We start from the raw sequence: 22,138 nt of genomic DNA on the forward strand, positions 1-22,138 counted from the left end.
ATATTTTATTTTTTATTGGATATAATTTTGACAGTTGTTCAATTATGTTAGTTAACAATAGAATAAGTAATTTCATTATTCAGCCAAAAAAAAAAAAAAAAGAGTTAATGTAAATTACACATTCCACTACAAAAAGCATTGATTCACTGAACCAAAATCTTCTGTAAAGATTAGATTAAATTTAGAAAGAAACAAATTTAAAATTGTAACGCCGTGGGTCTGCCAATCGTCATTAAAATCCATGACATCCAACATTTGATATGCCGTATTTCATTGTAAGAAAAAGAAACAAGACACGTGCGCCACTTTCATGTGTGCTTTACTTACTGTCACCAAGAAAAATAATGCACAAAACATTTAGCAGTTAGTTCTGCAACCCATTTGGGCTACAAAATAAGATTGAGAAGTGACTATCCATGCCGAGTATTATTTGGCTGTAAGATTATCAACAACTTTAATGAAAAATTACATCTGCGACTCCACATCTTCCGGCCCAATGTTCCCTTTCCCTTTCGGTCTTCTTCCCCTAATTACAGTAATCTGGAATTTCAACTTCCCCCATGACTGGCCTTCTACAATCTTTAGTTTACAATGTTTACATGAAAGATAAAAGAAAAATAGTATCGTGAATTCAAGTATATGAATTCCTCTCCCCCAAGATGAAGGAACAACCATCACTCCGTCGCAAAAGCAAAGAATACCTAAACTATAAAAGTCTATATGACCTATAAATCTACAAACATGAAGACCACAGAAGTCGTTTACCATGGCCCACAAAGACCAGAAAGTGTACCTTTATGCAAGTTGCTTCACTGGCTCAAGTTTAGAAAATGAACTCCAAACATAAAAACTGCCAAACATACCCGTTCCATGTTATTGCATTCCTCCTTGTCAGCACTATTTCAGTCCTTGATTCAAGCTAACAGAAAGAATTAGTTCTGTCCAAAAGCACGCTACAGGTATCTTACATTCACCATCAACCCTCCAACACCTATATTTGTGCAAAAAGAATTTCATTCCACGTGTCAGGGACACCAGGCAAGCACCAATGCAAGCAATCCTGCGCTCCCGGCGAGGCTGTAATGCTGAATCGAGATATATGACCCTCATCTCTCAGTTGCGACAGTGCTGTTATGTCCAAAAGCTTAACCCCTGTTCCCTTTACTGCATGTGCAGCACTGTAATCACTAGACTCATCTTGCAGAACTTCCTTTCCCACAGACATAGGGGTGGTATTGTCACAGCTCCCTCCTGTGTTCCAATCCCCATTGACAAAATGCCTAGGTGAGATGCTCCGATAGAAGGCCTTCAGTTGTGGATGCTCGGGAAGCTGTGAATTCACCCAACTAACAATATTGTGGATGGTGAAATTCTTCGCATTTCCAATTGGTGCTAAGTTCTTGTCAGTGTTGGGTGCACCTCCAACATGAATGACCCATCTGTTAGCCTTTAGCTTGCCTCGATTCCAGTGGTGCCCTGTGTTGAGAACCAAAATGTCAATCCTGTGAAGATACTTGCTTAAGAATGCCGGAGGACGATCAAGATGCATGGCATAATCAGTGGCCCGGTTCTTGATGTCAAGGGGTTCCAAGTCACAAAGGGTTGATGACCAGTAATAGAGAATAGTACTATTCGTATCTGGAAACCTATATGCCCAACCATTAGGTCGGGTTGCTCCTTTTGGCTTGACCAGCCCAAACTCTTCTCCCACATCTACAACATCAGGCCTCTCATTGCCACCGGTAATCATGCACATTAGAGACTGGAACTGCTGTCTGCCCAATGAATCTCCAACAAAAGCTAGAGTTTTGTTTTGCATCCTGAAATGCATCAATACAGTTCTCACATTATGCAAAATGACAGGTATGCTAAACGAAAAAAGCATTGAAATAGTTAATATAAAATCCAAATCAAAGGGAAAAAGAGAACATAGAGAAGCTCAACAACAATGAGAAGAATGCAAAAACGATCCAGGAAAGGATTATAGTCATGCCCCTTGTCCCAGGCTTCTCATATATGAAATTGCGAACAACTGTACTAGATAACTGAAAGAAAAAATCAAGGCCTCAGAAGGCACATTCAAAAAAAAAATGAATCAAGGCCTCACCAAAGCATTATAAAAAATACCTACTGATGTAGCTGAAAAGAGTATAACATCAAATCCAGCACTCAGCAGCTTGACATAATCTTTTTTATTTTTTCAATAAGAATGACATAATCTTAGTTACCTAGATGTGCTATTAAGGTGATAATTTTCCTGAGGACTTGTACTCATAAGAAGGTCCAACTTTACTATTTATATTCTCACATTCCCAAACCCAAAAGACTGAAATTCTAGACAGAAAGCTGTCTACCATATTGTGTACTGTCATACTCCACTTTTGTCCAACCACAACAAAAACATTTATAACAATAATAATAATGATAATAAAAAATGTGATGAAATGAGAAATGAGAGGGGGGGGGGGAATTCTGGAGCTCTTGAGGGACTTTCAAGAGCAGAATGAGAAAGAGGGGAAGAGAAGCTCAAAAAAACAAACATACAGTGAGAGAAAGAAGGTGATTCAAGCAAAGAGAAAAAGCAAGGAAAATGGAGAAAAATTTGAGAAATGAGGAATGCTGAGAGCATCGTGACAGTGAACTTCTGAGAGCTGTTTAGGAATCTCTAACTGTGATCCTAAAACTCTAGCTTCTAGTGTTCCAATACTTGGATTTCTGAAAATTTGTTGTTTTTATTTGAAAGGCCTTGTAAGCTCAAGTTTGTATTTCTTCTTGTACCTTACATGTAATGCATGTTTGAGTGTGATAACTTGATGTGATGACCATAATCTGTCAGTTAAATTGCAAAATAAATTGAACTTTGACAACCATGCTCTATTAATCTGAAGTGTATGTATTTGAGTGGGGAACTGCATATGACTTCTTCTCTCCTTCAGCGTGCATTTGAATAATGGTTTCAGGGAAAACATGTTCGATGCAGTGTATTTATATTCCTATTTTTCGGTTTGAGCTGAATAAAAGACATCAAATAGTTGTTTACTTTAGCACATTTCTGTCAAGTAATGACCAAGGTTGAAATCTTGAGTTTGATAGTTCAACGAGAGTATACATGAATTAGGATATCCATGAGTTAGACGTGATTTTTAATGGTTCACTCCACTGTTTTGAGTTGCATTAAAGACCTTTCCTGCAGTTATTGTTTCAGTTTCTGCCTTGTTTTGCTAAAAAGAATCATGTTTTTTTTCAGTTCAAATCTGTTTGGAAGTGCTGAATTGATTTTAGTGCTACATCTCTTCATTTCAAATTCTGTTGCCAAATTACTTTTGGGGAAATACCAAGTCTGTTTTGGCGAAGTATTTTCCTCCTTTTGAATCTGGTTGTGAACCCAACAGAGGACCCTAAATCTGTCCCAGACCCTTGTTTAGACTTTTCAAGATTATTTTTACATTGTAAACCTACTTTGAATTCCACTTCACACTTCAAGAGTACTGTGATCTTTCTTTAGAATTATAGATATGTTTTGGGTTCCTTTTAGAGTGTTTTAAGAGCTGTATCAATTTTGGATTCAAGACTGTCCGTCCATTTCATGTATCAGTTTGTTGTTTTTCTTAAGACTTGAAACTCTGAGGTTTTGGGTTTGCTTTACTGTTTGGAGATATGATGGATGGAGAATTAACACTTTTTTGGGTATTTAGGCAGGGGTTGTTTTGTTTGCATTCACCCCTACCGTTTAGTTTGCCTTTTCAAGGATAGTTTAATGTCATGAACTAGATAAGTGGTATACTTCAATTGCTGCTTTGAGAATTAAAAAATGAGGAAAATATGAACTGTTCTAGGCTCTTGCTTATTTAAGAACTTTATTTTCGGTGGTTTACAGTAGAGAAGGTAGAGAATTAACATGTTGCTTGCAGTGTAAAAATGAAATAAATGGGGACTGTTTTATGTTTCTGTACATGAACTGTTTAGTTTAAATATTGGAGGGTTGTTTGGTCTTGTCCAATCCAAAGAGTAATGATGTGCCACTTGCTGTCTGGAACCCAAACAAATGAAAAACAGAGGCTGCTTTGGACTTTGAAGACAAGTAATATGTAAATTTTTGTTCAAATAAAGAATATAGACTTGAGTAGACTTTTTACATGTATTAGCATTGTCCTAAAATTAGGTATTTTATTTCATGTTTCTTATCTTATGAGCTATCCTTTTGCTTGTTTTATTGTTTCTGTCCTCTATATTCTACTATTTTCAGGATAAACCAAAACTTATAAACTTATGCCACTAGACGGATGTCTCAGCCTTTTCTATCTAGTTTCGTTTTCCTAACTTAGTTTCTCTTTATTAGACCAGTGCATATTTTGATTGTTTAAACCCACTTTAAACGGATTAGTGGCAACTCTTTTTTGCATTTATTGCAAATTCTCATTTTTTACAGTGTTTTGCTCTAGTGTCACGGTTGTAAGATGTACCACAGCTTAAGTTTCAACGGAAAAGTTAGGGTTCAAACTCTCAATATCTAGTTCTAGTACCATGTGACTTAACTAAGTTGTAAAGTTGATTGCCCCAAGAGCTTAACCTAACAAAGAATTATCCAACTTTGCTGTTTACATAGTAATAATGCTACAAATAGAGATAGAAGTGGTGACAAATACTATACCTTACCAATCCAGGACAAGAGCTACAACGATAGAGTTCCAGGTTAAGGATCAATTTACGGGGCGAGAGATTAGTCTAAGAGATGATTAAAAGATTGTCTATCTTCCTTCCCTATTGTGACAGCGATTAAGGACTCATTGGAGAGGACAATAAGATCTCAGAGCTACTCCTAAACAAAATTCTGCTAAAACTTTTATTTCCTTCTCAAGCATTTACAATATGAATTACAAGGAAATTTAAATAGCTTTAGCAGAACTTTCAACTTAAACAGCAGAGTAACTGAAATAAAACGACTTCCAAGATTCTACAGCAGAAAGATGAAAAGTAAAACAAGCATGAAAAATTGGACCACTTGGAAACATAAAGCAAACTGATGAGATCAGATCCAATTCTGATCTCTTGGCTTGGTCAACTTTATTCTTCCCATGTGTGCCACACCTATCTAAAAAGGTATCCAGCTCAAACTAATTCAACCACCTAATTACCAGTAAACTTAACTTGTTTTGGCTCATAACATATAAAAATAACTGTTACAAAGTCTGCAATGTAGGACTTGGATTTAGATCTTATTTTGCCACCAAACCCAACCAAAACTTGAAACTGTGAAATCAATCCATCATGATATCTTGCCAGGCAATACATGCTTTTCCCAGGTTCAGTTTATCCAGATTGGCCCACGTGTTGTCTTCAACAACTTATCTTATATATCTACAACAAAAAGAACCAACTTCGAATAGTCCTACATTGTCTTCGGTTTATACCTAAAATTTGTGTATTTGTCTGTAAATCCATTCTTATCTTAATTAAAAGATTATAAAAGTCCTATCTAGAATAATAAAATTGAGTTCATATGGAATTCCATACGGACTTGAAACAATATATTCCAAAGTTCATCAAAATATGGAATTCTATACATACTTAATATTTTATCATCCTAATACAATTTACACCTTCTATTACTTAAACTAAGCGTGGATTGCAAATGAATTTTACTTCATCTTTGGATTGATTTCAAAGGTAGCTTTAAGGATGAAGCCTGAGTTTCTAATTTCTAAATTGTCTAACTATCTTTTGGGTCATTTAGAAAGAGAGGAATATGACAGTTTTTGAAGGTATAAAAAGCGACATGCTTAAGATTAAAGATAGGTGGTTCCATTTGTTTGGGTCTTTATTAATGAGGAATGATTTGTATAAGGTGAAAAATTTTGAGTATATGATTGATTGCCTTACTAACATGTAAATCTTTTAGTACATGGACTGCACCCACTTGGTGCATTGCTAATATTATTCATACTTTTTATTTCAAATAGAAAAAGATAACTCAACATCAGCCTTTTTAAGATGTCTTATCAGATTATTTTCAGCCATGAGACAAATTGGATTACTTGACCCGAGGCAAGAACATGGTTGGAAAGCTAGACAAAAGGTTTGACCTAGATATGAGAAATTCATAAAGAACATACTGCAGTACCTTCTTAAGAACTTAGACCCTTCAAATTCTTCCATTGGACAATTGTTTGGTTGCCAACGTAGTTTCTCGTAGGCAAAATCCGTGCGCTGCATCAACCTGCAAGCCCACATTGATGCTAGCCATTGTTTACAACCAAACCCAGAATATAGTGGCCGGTGCTCGTCTACAACCCATTTTCCTTTTGCATAATTACATCCTGGAGAAAAAGAAATATTGTCAACCAAACTCATTGACCATAATAAATGGCTCTTACGAATATGGTAAACAAAGATCAAAATAACAGTTACAAGCAGAAATTGTTTACTGACAGAACCAAGCAGAGAGATGAATGTTATATATGGTCGGAAAAAAAAATCTAAAAAGAAGTGAATCTACTGCTTTAGAAGACATATGCAAAATAAATGAAGAATGTACATATGTAGGAAATGTATATATATATACATGTATACTTACACTAGGGGCAACTTAATTTTTTCTCAGGTTGTTAGGACAGTGAATATTGTTAGCACAACTGGATATTTCTCTCCACCACTTTTAGCTATTTTGTTAGCATCTTTTTAACGGCTTTTGTCCTGGCTAAAAGCTTATATAATGGCACATTTGTGCCCATGTAAACACAAGAGAAAATCAGAGAAATTCTCCTCTTCTCACAAACCTTCTTTCTTTATTTTCTTCATGGTATCAGAGCGGCAACTCTGATCCAGAATCATTCATCATCCAACTCAAGCCGAAATGGCCATGGATGAGCAAAACTCCTCTCCTCCTAAAGTTATTTCAAGTTCCTATAATCCAATGCCTATCAACCATTCTCACGTTGATTAGGCACCTTCATTTGTCACTGGACACAAACTGAATGGGAGCAATTATCTCTAATGGTCATCATCTGTACTCATGTTCATCCGAGAGAAGAGTAGGATGAATACCTTACGGGAGAAGCCATTCAACCACCAGCGCACGACATCTGGGTGGCTGCGCGTGAGTTCTACTCCAACCGAGACAATACCTTGGCCATCTTCGAGATTGAAACATATTTGCACGACCTGCGACAAAGGGAGCTCACCGTGACCCAATATTACAATGCACTCACTCAAAACTAAGCAGCAGCTTGACGTCGTCGAAGAACATCAGTTGAGCTGTCCCGAAGACTCGAAACTCTTCAAAACTCTCACTGAATGCAAACGGATTTTCAAATTTTTGATGGATCTCAACAAGAATCTAGATGAAGTTCGAGGTCGCGTTCTGGGTGTCAAGCCGCTGCCAAGTCTCAGAGAAGTCTTCTCTGAGATTCGTCGAGAAGAGAGCAGGAAGAAAATCATGATGAGGGATCTTTACTCTAGCCCAAATTCGACAGAGATGAACTCTACTCTTGCTGCTCAAAGGAAGTCGCTGCTAGGTGAATCCCAGCTCAATGCCCTAGCTCCCGAGCATGCCTCTGCTCTCCTCGGTCGTGCTTTAGAAACAGGAGAAAGGAAAGGAAGACCCTAGTGTGACTTTTGCAAAAAACCGGGTCACATTAAAGATAAGTGATGGAAATTACATGGTAAACCAGCAGATAAAAAGAATTTCAGAAATGACACTCAAGGCAATATGGTCATTTTAGAGGAATCATCCCCTGCATTCACACCTACAGAGAGTTCTCCTTTCAGTCCAGCTCAGATGAAGACTCTCCTACAAATGTTTTCTCATAAGGGTATTCTCGGTAATACTTCCGTTGCTCAGAGAGGTAATTATTTACTCTCCTACAAATGTTTTCTCATAAGGGTATTCTCGGTAATACTTCCGTTGCTCAGAGAGGTAATTGTTTACTCAGTTTATCTACTTACCCTGTGAAAAAGCAAATGTGGATTATTGATTCAGGGGCATCCGATCATATGACCGGAGATATTATACTCTTTCATCGGTACAGTGAATATAAAGAAATTTCTTCCATCATGATTGTTGATGGAACTAGTTCTAAAATAGCAGGGGTTGGTTCAACCATTATATCATCGAATATGATATTGCAGTCTGTTCTTTATGTGCCAAATCTCGACTGTAATCTGCTATCTGTAAGCAAATTATGTAAAAACTTGAACTGTGTTGTTAAATTTGACAGTGGTTTATGTATTTTTCAGGACTTGACCACGGGGACGATGATTGGCAGTGCTAGGAAGGAATCAGGACTTTATCTTCTAGCAGTTACAAACTCTCCTCAAAATGGACAAACTTCAAGTGCAATATGTGCTAGCTCAGTATATGTAGGATGTTCTAATATTGACCAATTTATTATGTTATGGTATTATAGATTAGGACATCTAAACTTTATGTACTTAAAACAACTATTTTCTACTTTATTCAGAAATAAAAATCCGAGTTCATTTCAATGTGAAATATGTCAATTTTCTAAACATACCCGCAATTCATATCCCAGTATTACTTACATCCCATCAAAACCCTTTGCATTGATTCATAGTGATGTTTGGAGACCGGAACGGGTAAAAAATGTTACTGTCACAAAATGATTTGTCTCTTTCATTGATGATCACACTAGAATAACCTGTATCTATCTGATGAAAGAAAAATCTGATATTAGTCCAATCTTTTACAATTCAACACTATTATTCAAACCTAATTTCAAACAAAAATACAAGTGTTGAAAACTGACAATGCATGTGAGTATTTTGCATCCAACCTAGGAAAATTCCTTACTAACCAAGGTATTGTCCATCAAAGTTCTTGTCCTTACACCCCTCAACAGAATGGTGTAGCCAAAAGGAAAAAAATAAGCACATCCTTGAAGGATCATGCTCACTTATGTTTACCACAAATGTTCCTAAATTCCTTTGGGGAGAGGCTATTCTCACTGCTACATATCTGATCAACAGGATGCCCTCCCATATCTTTAAGTTCAAAATACCTTTTGATTCTCTTGTTCAAGTATTTCCAACATCACACATTCTTCACACAATTCCTTTTAAAGTCTTTGATTGCTTTATTTATGTTCACATTCACAGTCACCTCAGAGGGAAAGTAGATCCTACAGCCCTCAAATGTGTTTTTGTCGGGTATTCTGCTTCTCAAAAAGGTTATATATGTTTTTATCCAGTAACCCGCCAGTTTTATAACATTATGGATGTCATTTTCTTTGAAAACCAACCCTTTTATCCCACTCTTGATATTCAGGGAGGAGACATCTAGAACTCAGGAATATCAATTATGCGATGTGAACATATCTCCACTACAGATTCCATTGACAACTTCAGAAAAAGAACATGTCTCTGAAACCACTAAAGAACCTGAACCCACCACAGAGACTAATAGCACATTACGTGCAATTAGTAAGTTACGTGTCTATATCAAGAGGAACAAAACTAAGTACTGGAGCCAACTATACACTGTCATGACTCAACTCCTGGACCAAGCACCTAGAATAACAAAGGTAATGAGATCTCTGACTCAACTGTTGATATTGGTTTACCTATCACTTTACGAAAGGCTGTTCGTTCTTGTACAATGTATTCCATACAGGATTATGTCTCTTATGGCAAACTGTCTTCAAAGTATCACACACTTATGAGTAAGTTTGACAGTATCCCTTCTAAACCAAGAATAGTTCATGAAACTCTCAAGATCCCTGAATGGAATACTGCTATCCAAGAAGAAATTACAGCCCTTGAGAAAAATAGGACATGCGAGTTATCTGATCTACCTTCAGGAAAGACTCTTATAGAATGCAAGTGGATTTTCACCACTAAGTACAATCCTGATGGTAGTGTAAGCCACTACAAAGTTCAACTTGTCGCTAAAGGATTTACTCAATCTTATGCAATCGACTATCAAGAGGCATTTGCTCCTGTAGCCAAGCACAACACAATTCGGATATTATTCTCTTTAGCCTTTAATCTTGAGTGGCCTCTCTTCCAACTTGATGTGAAAAATACTTTCTTTAATGGTGATCTAGAGGAATAAATGTATATAGAAGTCTCACCTGGACTCAAGATGAATCCTCAAAAGGTATGCAAACTAAAAAAGACACTATATGGTCTCAAACAGTCTCCAATGGCGTGGTTTGAAAGATTCATCAGGGCAATGAAACATATAGGATATGAACAGTGTCAATCCAATCACACTCTTTTTGTCAAGCATTGTATCACAGGAAAGAGAGGTATACTAATTGTTTATGTGGATGATATTATCCTAACAAGTGATCATAGTGAAGAGATTCCAAAATTGAAAGACTTTTTAGTTAGAGAATTTGAAATCAAAAACTTTGGGATACTCAAATATTTCCTTGAAATGGAAATTGTCAGATCTAAGAAGGAAACTTCTATATCTCAACGGAAGTACATCTTAGATCTCCTGAAAGAGACAGGTATGCTTGGTTGTAAACCTGCAGAGACTCCCATGGAAACAAATGCTAAACTTGATTACAAAAGTGACATTAAACCTGTTGATAAAGAGATGTATCAAAGGTTTGTTAGCAAACTTATCTACTTGACTCACACAAGACTTGATATCTGTTTTACTGTTAGTACTGTGAGTCAGTTCATGCCTCAACCTACTGAGGAACACGAGTGCTGTCTATCATATTCTGAAATACCTAAAGATGACACCTGGACAGATATTATTCTTTCAAAAGACTCTGGTCAGAGATATTGAGATCTATACTGATGCTGATTGAACTGGATCTGTTACAAATAGGAGATCCACATCTGTTTATTGCTCATATATTTGGGGTAATTTAGTCACTAGGCGTAACAAGAAACAATCTGTTGTATCAAGAAGCAGCGCTGAAACTGAATTACGATCACTTACATATGGAATATGTTAAGGAGTATGGCTTAAAAAGATTCTACTTGAACTAAGATTTTCTGCTCCCACTGCAATGAGGATTTGGTGTGACAATCAATCAACTATTAACATGACCAAGAATCCTGTGCACCATGACAGAACTAAACGCGTTGAGTTGATCGTCACTTCATCAGAGAGAAAACTGAAAGTCAAGATGTGTCACTCCTATACATCCCAATAAATCAACAAACAACAGACATACTCACTAAAGCACTACCAAAAAGAGAGTTCAATAATCTTGTATCCAACCTAGAGTTACTTAACTTTTATGTAACCTAGATTGAGGGTGAGTGTAGAATGTACATATGTAGGAAATGTATATATATCTATATGTATACTTATACTAGGGGTAACTTAGTCTTTTCTCAGGTTGTTAGGACAGCTGATATTGTTAGGACAGCGGTTATTTCTCTCACCATTGTTAGCTATTTTGTTAGCATCTTTTTAACGGTTTTTGTCCTATCCAAATGCCTATACAATGGCAAATTTGTGCCCATGTAAACAAAAGGGAAAATAAGATGAATTCTCCTCTTCTCACAAACTTTCTTTCTTTATTTTCTTCAATAAATTATAAGGTGATATGACAGGAAACAATGTTTTAATCAAGTATTATTGTGCTTTCATATAATAAGGCCTCATGAGCTTCAATCCATAGCCATTAATTAAGTGACCGAATTATTGCTCAGCTATTGAATTTGACCAGCTAGAATATCCAAAAGGTAAATAAATACTCCTTAAAGAATATAACATTGACACAAAAGAAACAACTGATAAATAGTTACTAGAAACTTCAACTTTAACTTCATTAAAGAAAGATCATAGGTAGAGTCCACTTCCATGAGCATGTCTGCCATTTAATTTTTTCCGACGATATGCAACAGAAGACAAATAACCTTAGGAGATTATCCTCTTTGAGTTTTAATGAGATTGAAGTTTGCAGAGCTGCTATTTCAGCAAACATTAATGAACTAAACAAGCAATTAGAAATATAATACCTTCTGTTTTTGAATGCATTGTCTGATTCTTTTCATACTTCTCCGTCACCAGTGAAGAGGTTTCATCAATTGGTGCTACTACATCTAAACTTTGTCTTTCTTGTTCTGAACTCCTTTCCCTCAAAGTCACTTCGTTATCTTCTATTTCCCTTCGAGTTTGTATGCCCACATGCTCATCATCTTTACTATGTTTGGTCTCTATTTGTGGAGGTGAAAACATTTCTTCTCTTGGAATTATTTTCACTCCTGATGATACAGAGCTGGTTGAAGGAGTTTCCAAAATAACATCTACATCATAAACCAAAGAGAAAAGAAAGAGAAAATATGCAATTAACAGTTTTAAAGTGTTACTAAAGATACTTTTAAAAGAATAAAAAGTATAAATATATTCATTCATACACACCAAGATAGTGCAAAAAAACTATATACAAAATATTTAAATATCAATCAAAATGTCAAATAAGTTCCCTAAGATCCTCGAAAGAGCATAGAGGATAATCTTTAATAAAAAAACCAAGGGTCTGGAACCAACTATCCCTAAACCTGTCAAAAGTCACTTCCATGCCTTCCAACGTCCTCTCGTTCTTCTCCTTCTACACCACCTAAAAAGTAGCGAGGGAAAAAGGCTAACATGTTCCTTCACACCCCTGATCCTTTTCCACACCCATATTTCCTCCCTCACCGAGTCAGCCATCACCCAATTAATACCAATAGGCCAAGAGCAAAGGTCTAAAATTTATAGGCAAAGGGGCACCACAGTAGGATATGGTTGAACGACTCTACATTCCTTCTACACATATAACAGCCATTCACCAGAACCCTAACCCTTCTAATCAGCTTGTCCAGAGTTAAAATGCATCCTCTAACTGCCTCCTAAGAAAACAAAGCAACTCTCAAGCAATGTATTAACCTTCCAAATTTGGTTGGAAGGAAAATATGTACCCATACCCTCTTTTTTGTCAGATAGTTGAAGAAAAAATTGACAGAGAAAGTCCCTCTAGAACTAAGACTTCAAAGGGATCGACTCTAATCCTATCAAGCCTAACCCTAGAAGGGGTGAGAAGTAGGGATTTCCCAGTCAATAAGGTTCCTTGTGACCTCCACATACCACTCCCCATTCCTCGTAGTGCGAATGTAGACATCTTATACCAAAGCATCCTTGTATCAAGCAATGGCATGGATATGAGGAAACTAGACTCTCAGAGTACCACTTTTCATCCAAGTTTCATGCCATAGCCTGACCCTTGCCCCAGTGCCAATCCACCAGCTGATGTAGTTGTCAAACTTCCTTTTGCTCATGCACATTTTCTTCCACAAGCCATTACTTTGACGTCTAGACACCATTTTGGTGAACTGACCTCTTTCCTCAGTGCCAAATTTCACCTCAATTACTCTCCACTAAAAATTGTCATTTACATTCATGAATCTCCAGTGTCATTTCCCCTGAAAAACCCTGTTGACCTCTACCATTAACATCAATCCCAACTCACCAAGATGAATAGGCTTTTTGACCTCATACCAAACCACAAGGTAGTAGTTCCTCTTCTCCTCGAGATCTCCCCACAAGAATCTGCACTCTACGGACTCTAGTCTCTTGGTCACACTCACAGGGATCGTTATGAGAGATATGTAATAAATAAGAATGTTGGCCATAGTGCTTTTAATAAGAGTGAATCTGCCCCACCCCACCCCCTCTCCTGAATAGAAGGTTTCTTTTCCAACCAGTCAACCGCTGTTTAAAGCAAGCCACCACTGGATCCAAAGTGTTACTAAAGATACTTGTTCAAAACTTTACACTCATGTTTCCCTAACTTTAGTCTAAACAAGTAAGATGAATGCATCTACTTTGCAGAGAACAAGGAACCCATTAGATGCAATTTGCTAATATTTCACTTGCTAGGGATCTCATTTTTTAGTGCAGCATACCAAAAGTTCCTTAATTCTATAGCTGGAAGGAAACTGCCCACGTGATCAGGCATGCATGTATTCTTGTAAAAACCCTCAAAATTCTTGGAAGGTTAACTAAAAATTAAAGATGTCCGCGCTAATAAAGCACAATTAAATTTTAAAAAAAAAAAGAAAAAAAGAAGGAAAAAGCAAAGAAATGTAGTTTAACCTGGAGGCAGCCGAAATAATCCACTTTTAGGTGGGAGAAAGGTGGTGAGAATTGGAGTCCTGTCCCATGCCCATATGAGAATGGTTGTACACACAAGAACGATAAGCATAAGGGAGAGTTCTTTCACCCGAAGTCCGATCACACTTGCTTTCATCCTATAGACAGGTCAAAATATGCACTATTCAACATACAATTCAAGCACTGAGAAAGAAAATTCATAAGAAGAGGGGCAAAATCCAAAAAGGAGACAAAATCAAATTTATGCAGATTTCCTGCTTCCCATACCGTGGCTTTAGAATCAAAGCTGCTACGTTTATAATCAAGACTTCACCTCAGAAGCTACCATCATATCCACAGAGTTTGTATACAGTAAATTCGATTGACATACTAGAATAAATGTTTTTTTTTCGCATCTAACTAGCCATGTATCAAAAGCTTCAACATGGAAAAAATTTTCTCATGAGACCTAGAGGAGGCAAAACTTAGCTCAAGTATTGAACAGGACTTCCGCAACTTCACTTCAGTCCTCCAATAGATACATATTATAAATGCCCGTATAAACAGAATCTATTCAGTAAAAACAAACTTAGAGTCCAAAATGATATTAACTGACGAACTCTTCGCCAAGCATCCTAGCCACCATACATCAGCTCAAAAAAAAGTAGAAGTTAGCATCCCCCTAAAACACCAGCTACTTGATAAATTTCTTTCCCAATTTTTAAGTTAGCAATAAGAGTAAGAACAAAGCAACTGACAAATAATATTTTAATTCAAAACTGAAATCAAGGCAATAAATTAACTAGAGCATCCCGTAATCCATCTTTATTCTATCACAGAGGAAATCTAAGACAACAGAAACCATAATCCATCTTTGTTCTATCATAGAGGCAATCTAAGACAACAGAAACCACCTAAAAAGCATGAAAACGAAATCAAGATTACCTACACAGAAACAAGTAAAGTTTTCAAGTTAGGTCAATTAACTCATAAATCACACCAAAAATAACCCAATGTGAAGAGAAGAAAGCAACGTAACAGGGTAACTCTTGCGGAAAAAAAAAATGCCGATTTAAACCCAACCACGGATCTGCATTATTCGATTTAAGGTAGGCAATCCAAATAAAATTATGCAAATTTTAGGACACTAAACGAGCGAGACAATTACCTGAAATAATCAGATATTCCGGAAAAAGGAGATGTACGAACGCGCTTTCCTTCAGATTATAATTTATTAATTAATATATGTTCTTCTTCTTTCTTTGACAGGATTCTTACAAATAAAAAGTATCGGCGTTGATAAAAATTAAAGAAAAAGAGAGAGAGAGAGAGCGAGAGAGAGAGAAGCAAAAGACGGAGAAGAAATTGGAGTTGAAGAAAAAGAGAAGAAAACGGAAGAGATTGTGTGGGCTAAAGAGTCTTGCACCGCGTCGGCATTGACGATTGTAAAGCAAAGGCACAGTCGAAGATAACACGTTGAAAAATATTAAATCTGCTGAAAATCGTATTAATCGTGTCAATTATCTTGTGGCTTGGGTTTTTGACTTAATGATCTCGCAACGGAAATATCATTATTTTAATAATTAAAAGTTAATTAATTAATTAATTAATTTAATCATTTATTTAATTTAATTAATAGTTAAATTATTTTAATATCAGCATTTTATTTTAAAATTTTGATAAAGATAGAATGTTACATATTTTAATAAATATTAGCTTAGAACGTTTATTTTTTAATTATTGAATTTAAATTTTTTAAAATTTATTTAAATAAAACAAAGTAAGTATTTTTCAACAAAAAAAAATTAAATAAAAATTTAAGATTATTAACAATAATTGAATTATAAAAATTAACTAGATGAAGAAAAACTATTGCTGAAACATGCACTTCTAATGTGAGTAGGAACCTTTTACTACTCAATCATCCAAGTAACACTCCGTCCGTACATACTACTATTTGACATATTTATCATAAATTTTTAAGTGATATTATAAAAAAGATAACATATTCAAAATAGTAAAAGTTACTAATAAATCTTTTGAAAACAATAATAAAAGAGGTTAATACACTTACTCTATGATAGAAATTACTTACTTTTCTAATTATTACAAAAAAAATTAAAAAAACACACAAGGAACTTAAGCGTCGACTGTTGTACAATACAAGTATGCGATGAAAATTTTATTTAATGACCCAACACCATTGAAAATTCTACATAAAGTAAATATAGCGATGTAACATTTGTTGCTTAATCATGCATAATTATTTATATTAACAAAAAAAATGACTTTTTAAGAAGTAAGCAAAAAGAAACTATATAACTACAATGAGAATTTACCCATATATGAGTAATAAACATGAATCAAATTTTTAACATTATTCTCTAACCGAATATGTTTGATATTCAATTGACAATGTAAAAAATAATCCATATTGATAATTATAGTTAGGTGGAGGTAATAGTTGGGATGGTCCAAGCCCCGTAATAGAGGCAATTCTATGTGCTTCAAGCTTGTAAAAATCAACAACTATGAACCTTAAATTCTATTATAAGCAAAACACTTTGGCACTAAAACTAGTAACATATAGTATTAAATACAAATCAAAAGCTATTAAATTATACACCAATTTAATATGTTTAATATTCAAATGATGATATCAAAAATGATTGAAGATTAATGATTGTAGTTAGAACAATTGACAATCGAGATGGTCCAAGCCTTGAACTAAAGGCAATCCCACATTTTTAACTATCGCACAAATTAATAACATTGAACTCCAATGTTTATTTCAAGTAGTAGACTTTAACATTCAAGTTAGTAAGAGATAAGTATTAAATAGAAGTTAATAGTTACAAAATTATACGTCAATCATATATGTTTTACTATTCAATTGATAATGTCAAAAATAATTAAAGATTAATAATTATGTTTAGGTACATTAATGGCAGTTGATATGGTCTACGAAGTCATAATTAAGGTTTACCTAAAAAATTATTCCATCAAATATGGTTTTACATGATTTAAGCTCCCAAAAATTAACAATAGTAAATCATGAGTTCTATTCTAAGTAAAACACTCATATAGTATAAAAAAATTTCAACGAATTTAGTTAAATAAAAAACAAAGAAGAATTTCAAATAGTAGCTCATGAACTTTTTTTTTTTTCAATTTCTAATATATAGATATTGATTGTTTATTTAAAATGTCTCAATATTTAAAATATTCAATAGTATTAGTCATTACTCACATTAAAGTAATATAATTGAGCATTAAATGCTCTTCAATGACCAAAAAAGGGACGAGGGAGGCCAAAATATATGATATTATTATCAACTTCTTGAAAATATTTAAATTATACCTTGAATTTTTGTGTGCTTAAATTGTCCACCAACTTTTAAAAATATGTAAATCATTCTCTCACTATTAGAAAAAATTGACATCGTCAAATATCAATTCACATGGTCATTTGTTTTAATCCATGTGTCTATGTGGACCCATATAAAAATTCTTTCTCTAGTCAAATTATTCCACCTCAACTTTAAGTAATTGTTATTCTCCACAAACATGTACCCTTTTTGCAGCAACATACCTACAACAAGCTATGTAACGGCCCCGTAAATATTAAAATGAAATGAGTATTTAAATATATCAAATGCGGAAGCGAGATCAAAATTTCAGTTAACATCCCTTACACGAAAAACCAGAAACGTACTTAAAATATAAAAGATTAAACTAACTAAGAGAGAAACTCGAAAATAAAACTATGAGTATGACTACAGAGTCTCTAGGTATCCCCTTCGTCGTCCTCCTGCGGAACGGGCTCGGGAACCATGTCTTCCTGATCTGAAATGGTTAAATAAGGAGTGAGCTACACTAGCCCAGTAAGAACATCACGATATCTCACCGTCACGGAGGTAAAGGTGGGTAGAAAAACACAAAAAGACCAATGGAGCATAATTTACAATAAACTCGTTTATTAACATGAAAACCTTTACCATCCACTTACCTTGGTGGAATTTATGAAAACAATATGAGAAAAACAATAACATCATCATAATCATTGAATAATCTAAGCTGTAAAACATAACACTTATCACGCCTCTTGTAATTCAATCATTGTACAACATATCCTTTTTTCTCATTTACCAGCCTACTAGTATCCGTGGGGGTCCATAGGGGTTCCGCTACCCGTTAACCTTTAACATTCATAATCAGTTTCCAGGGCCGTCCCCATACCCCGTCCGGTATGGGCGCCAAAACCATGAACCTCAATACCCCGTCCGGTATGAGGGTGAAACGGGCCGTCCCCATACCCCGTCCGGTATGGGCGCCAAAACCATAAACCTCAATACCCCGTCCGGTATGAGGGTGAAACGGGCCGTCCCCATACCCCGTCCGGTATGGGCGCCAAAACCATAAGATCTTCATACCCCGTCCGGCATGTGAGACCACAATCCCGGTAGGGTTCCCTACGGACCCGGTCCGTCCACCATCTCCCAGGATATCTAGTCAGGCTGACCCCCATAATACAATTATCAGTCTATACAATCTTCCATTTTCCTTTTCCTCAATCAACATCATCAATTCACATTTAAACAAGCAAATCGTAATTCATACCAACAGACAACATACAATATCAGTTTTTCAGTCATTCAACCCATAATTAATAAAAACGTAGTACATGCACACAAATCTGTAAAATGAACACATCAAACCTCATTTTGCATTTAAAGCTGTAAACAGGCCAAATAACAGTAAATCATCAATCACACTAGACTCGGGCTCCATTAGCAACCTTAAGCAATTTCACACATGCGTTAATTCAAGAAATACCGTTTTATCATTTTGAACTTTAATACCGTGATAGGAAATAGGGTGAGGGGTCCTTACTTGTTTTCGAGATCCGAATACGATTCACAGTGCGCCTGCAGGCCGTCCCTAATTTTCCCTGAATTTTTCCCGGGGAACTGAAACACACTAACAGTACCTGCACGTGTTCCAAAAAAAAATCCAAATTAGGCCTAGGGCCCCTTTCGGACCAAATCGCAACTCCGGCACGGCGGCTCCGCCGTGCTCCGGCGACGGCGAGTCGCCTCGGGTTGACTGTTTTCGGCCGTTTTTGGCCGAATTCGGCCACACTCGCATTGGTCCTTGTCAGAAAACAACCCTAGGGCCCTCGGGGGGCCAAAAAATCACGGAAAAACGGAGCTTACCGGCGGCGGCGCTCTCGGGTGCAGCGGCTCTCCGGCGAGGTTCGTGTTTTGGTGATTCGGCTCCGGTCAACCTGTAGAGAAAAGAATGGTGATCACGGTGATATAAAAATTGCATCGAACGGAGGCCGGGAAGGGCCTCGTCGGAGGCAAAAACCGAGAGGGGGCGCGGCGGCGCCGCTGGGCTTCGGCCGCGTATTCCGGCCGTTTGGCCAGGATTTCGGCTTCGATTTGGCCATAGGAGGAATCAGTGGGGAAAAACGAGTCGGGGGTATGAAATTTACCTCGATCGGCGGTCGGAAATTTCCCCGGTGCGGCGGCGAGTGGCGGCGGGTGGCGGCGGTCGGCCTCTGGTTCGTCTTCTCCGGCGAGCGGCTGGCGGCTAGGGTTTGTGGTCTGGTGTGGGGGTTCTATTTATAACCCCTTGCCTTTTGATCACAGCCGTTCATTTTGTTTTAATCTGGGCCGTTCGTTTTTGATTGAATCTGGGCCGTCCGTGCGATTGAATCTGGGCCGTCCGATCGCGTGATTGATCTGGGCCGTCGGATCGCACCCACGCGGATCGCCAACGTGGCTCCTTTCGGAGTGACGCGATCTTGCCACGTGGCAGGCCCTGGTTGGCCGGGACTGCTGACGTGGCTGCTGACGCGGCTGCTGACGTGGCCCCCCCCTTTTTTTTTTTTTTTTTTTTTTTTTTTTTTTTTTCCTCCTCCTTTCCGGGTGCTACAAGCTAGGTTGGGCCAAATTCCCACCAAGCGAAATAGTGGAGCTCCAAGCTATATTTCACAATAGCATACTTTCTTCTCTATAAACAATGGGACAACTCAAACAAACAACGACTTATCTTTCATAATAATATACTGAAGTCAACAAAAAATTGTATGATCATTTAGGAGAATAACTAGAATCTTAGTTTCATAGTCATAGATGAACCAATAGAAGTTAGTAGCATTCAATATATCATCATCAACATGTTTATTTGCTGTTTAAAATTAACACTGTCGAAAATAACTAAAATGGTAATTTTTCATTTAACCTAATCATATATTATAAAAATTACACAAATTGATTTAACAAAAAGAGCCACCACGAATTTTTTAGCTCAAACTCATAGAACTCTACTAAAGAAGAAATAAAATTTAGAGAAAATAAACCAAAACTTAGTAAATACTACAAAAATAAAGCCAAGGAAATTAAGATCCAAGCTTGAAAGAAGTAAGAAGCACCAAGAGAGCAAAATGAGCATCTCAGTTTAAACCATAAATGACAATCTCTAGCATAAGTGGAACTTTGCATATATTTGTGATTAAACTGAAGATAGTGATGGCAACTATTGAGCGTTCAAGAAAGAGGTGAAAGGAGAAAATTTTGCATGTGTTTTGGCATTTGGAGCAAGAAAGATAGATAAAGAGAGAAAGTAGAGAAGGTGAGGTGAGAAGAAGAGAAAGGCATCAGAGAAAAAGTTGTTTTTTATTTTATATGGGTCCACATGGGTACCACGTGTCATCTATATGGTGTTCACGTGGATTGAGACAAATGGTAACATTGTCTATGTATACTGATATATGATAATATTAATTTTTTTTAATAATAAGAATGTGATTTATATATTTTTAAAAGTTAAGAGTTGATTTTAGCGTAAAAAGAGTTTAAGATTCAATTTTAAATTTTTTTAAAAAGCTGATGGTGAAATCAAATATTTTGACAAAAAAAAAATCATTTGTAAGTTATGTTTGGTATGTAATAGATACATCTTTTTGAAAGATCATTAAATAGAACACTTCTCCTCAGTCCTCTCTACGATATAGTTGTGCAACATATAATGAAATATGTTTTATTTATTTTTTTTATTTTTTCAGTAATTTTTCAATTTATAATAGTTTTAAATCATTTAAAAATGTATTCTAAGAATTTCTAAATGCATGATGTTGATATTTTTTTCTATTTATTTATTTTTAATCAATTTATGGAAAATTACAGTAGAATTTGAAGAATAAATCCTTAACTTTTAATCTAATATTCTACTTATCTTTTCTTTAGTGTTTATAAAATATTTATTATGCTCCAGCTAAGCTTCTTAAAGTCCCTTTTTTTTTTTTTTTTTTTTGAATAAAGTTTTATTTTTCTCATAATAAAACCCTTATAGGGTATTAATTTATTATACTTAAGACTTTAAGTTTGGGTTGTATAATAAATAAATCCATTTAAACCTTCTACAAACTCATTAAATATTATTAATACTATATATTTAGGCCTTGTTAATACTCAAAATCAGTCCTCTAAATTCAATATTTTCTTGTTTGTTTGGAATGATATTATTATTATTATTATTTTCTTAGTATGTGAACCAAATGCAATATAAACCTTGAGATGAGTATATCTCTCGTCTATATTATTATTTGTTGCTAATATATACACTTTTACGCAATCCCTTAATGTTGCTTAGTATTAAGGTAAAATATCTTTGATATTGATGACTATCTTTTTATACTATTATATATTTATTAATTTTATATTAAAAATTATTGTAGTTTATGCTTTAATTACGCAAGTCGTAAACTACTAATGAAGTGATATAGTAGTTAAGAATATTGTATTTTGTTGGTTACGAGTTTGAACTTCGATAATGAGATAAAATTTATTATTTTAAAGATGTATTTTAAGATGATCGGTGATTAATTTATAATATTTTATTAAAGATAATTAAAACTAACTTGTTTAAACTAAAAAAGATTAGAAACTCTGAGATAAGGATTTCCCAAAAACTGCTTTTAATTTTTAGACTAGCTGAGTTTAATATTTTAAGAGCTGTGCATAACCAACGTTAGTTCAAAATTATACATTTTATGTTTTGAAGGGACTAGTA

At 35.6% G+C, this 22,138-nt stretch overlaps 1 protein-coding gene across 2 annotated transcripts; it reads right to left on the reverse strand.

Annotated features, from left to right (window-relative positions):
* Positions 1-399: 399 nt before the first annotated feature.
* On the reverse strand, positions 400-15,545 carry TBL16 (TRICHOME BIREFRINGENCE-LIKE 16). 2 transcript variants are annotated; one of them, XM_088208060.1, is made up of 5 exons: positions 15,228-15,545; positions 14,063-14,217; positions 11,947-12,234; positions 6,122-6,317; positions 400-1,820 (listed from the first exon to the last, which is right to left on the reverse strand). In XM_088208060.1, the coding sequence occupies exons 2-5, from the start codon at positions 14,214-14,216 to the stop codon at positions 992-994; spliced, it is 1,467 nt and encodes a 488-aa protein (XP_088064186.1). In that variant the 5' UTR covers position 14,217; positions 15,228-15,545; the 3' UTR covers positions 400-991. The 2 variants fall into 2 exon arrangements, with proteins under 2 accessions (XP_088064186.1, XP_088064187.1); XM_088208061.1 differs by lacking the exon at positions 15,228-15,545 and adding an exon at positions 14,348-15,149.
* Positions 15,546-22,138: the final 6,593 nt, after the last annotated feature.

Source organism: Carica papaya, chromosome 7 (genome assembly GCF_054855325.1).
Source record: "Carica papaya isolate Zhongbai chromosome 7, ASM5485532v1, whole genome shotgun sequence".
Lineage (NCBI taxonomy): Eukaryota > Viridiplantae > Streptophyta > Magnoliopsida > Brassicales > Caricaceae > Carica > Carica papaya.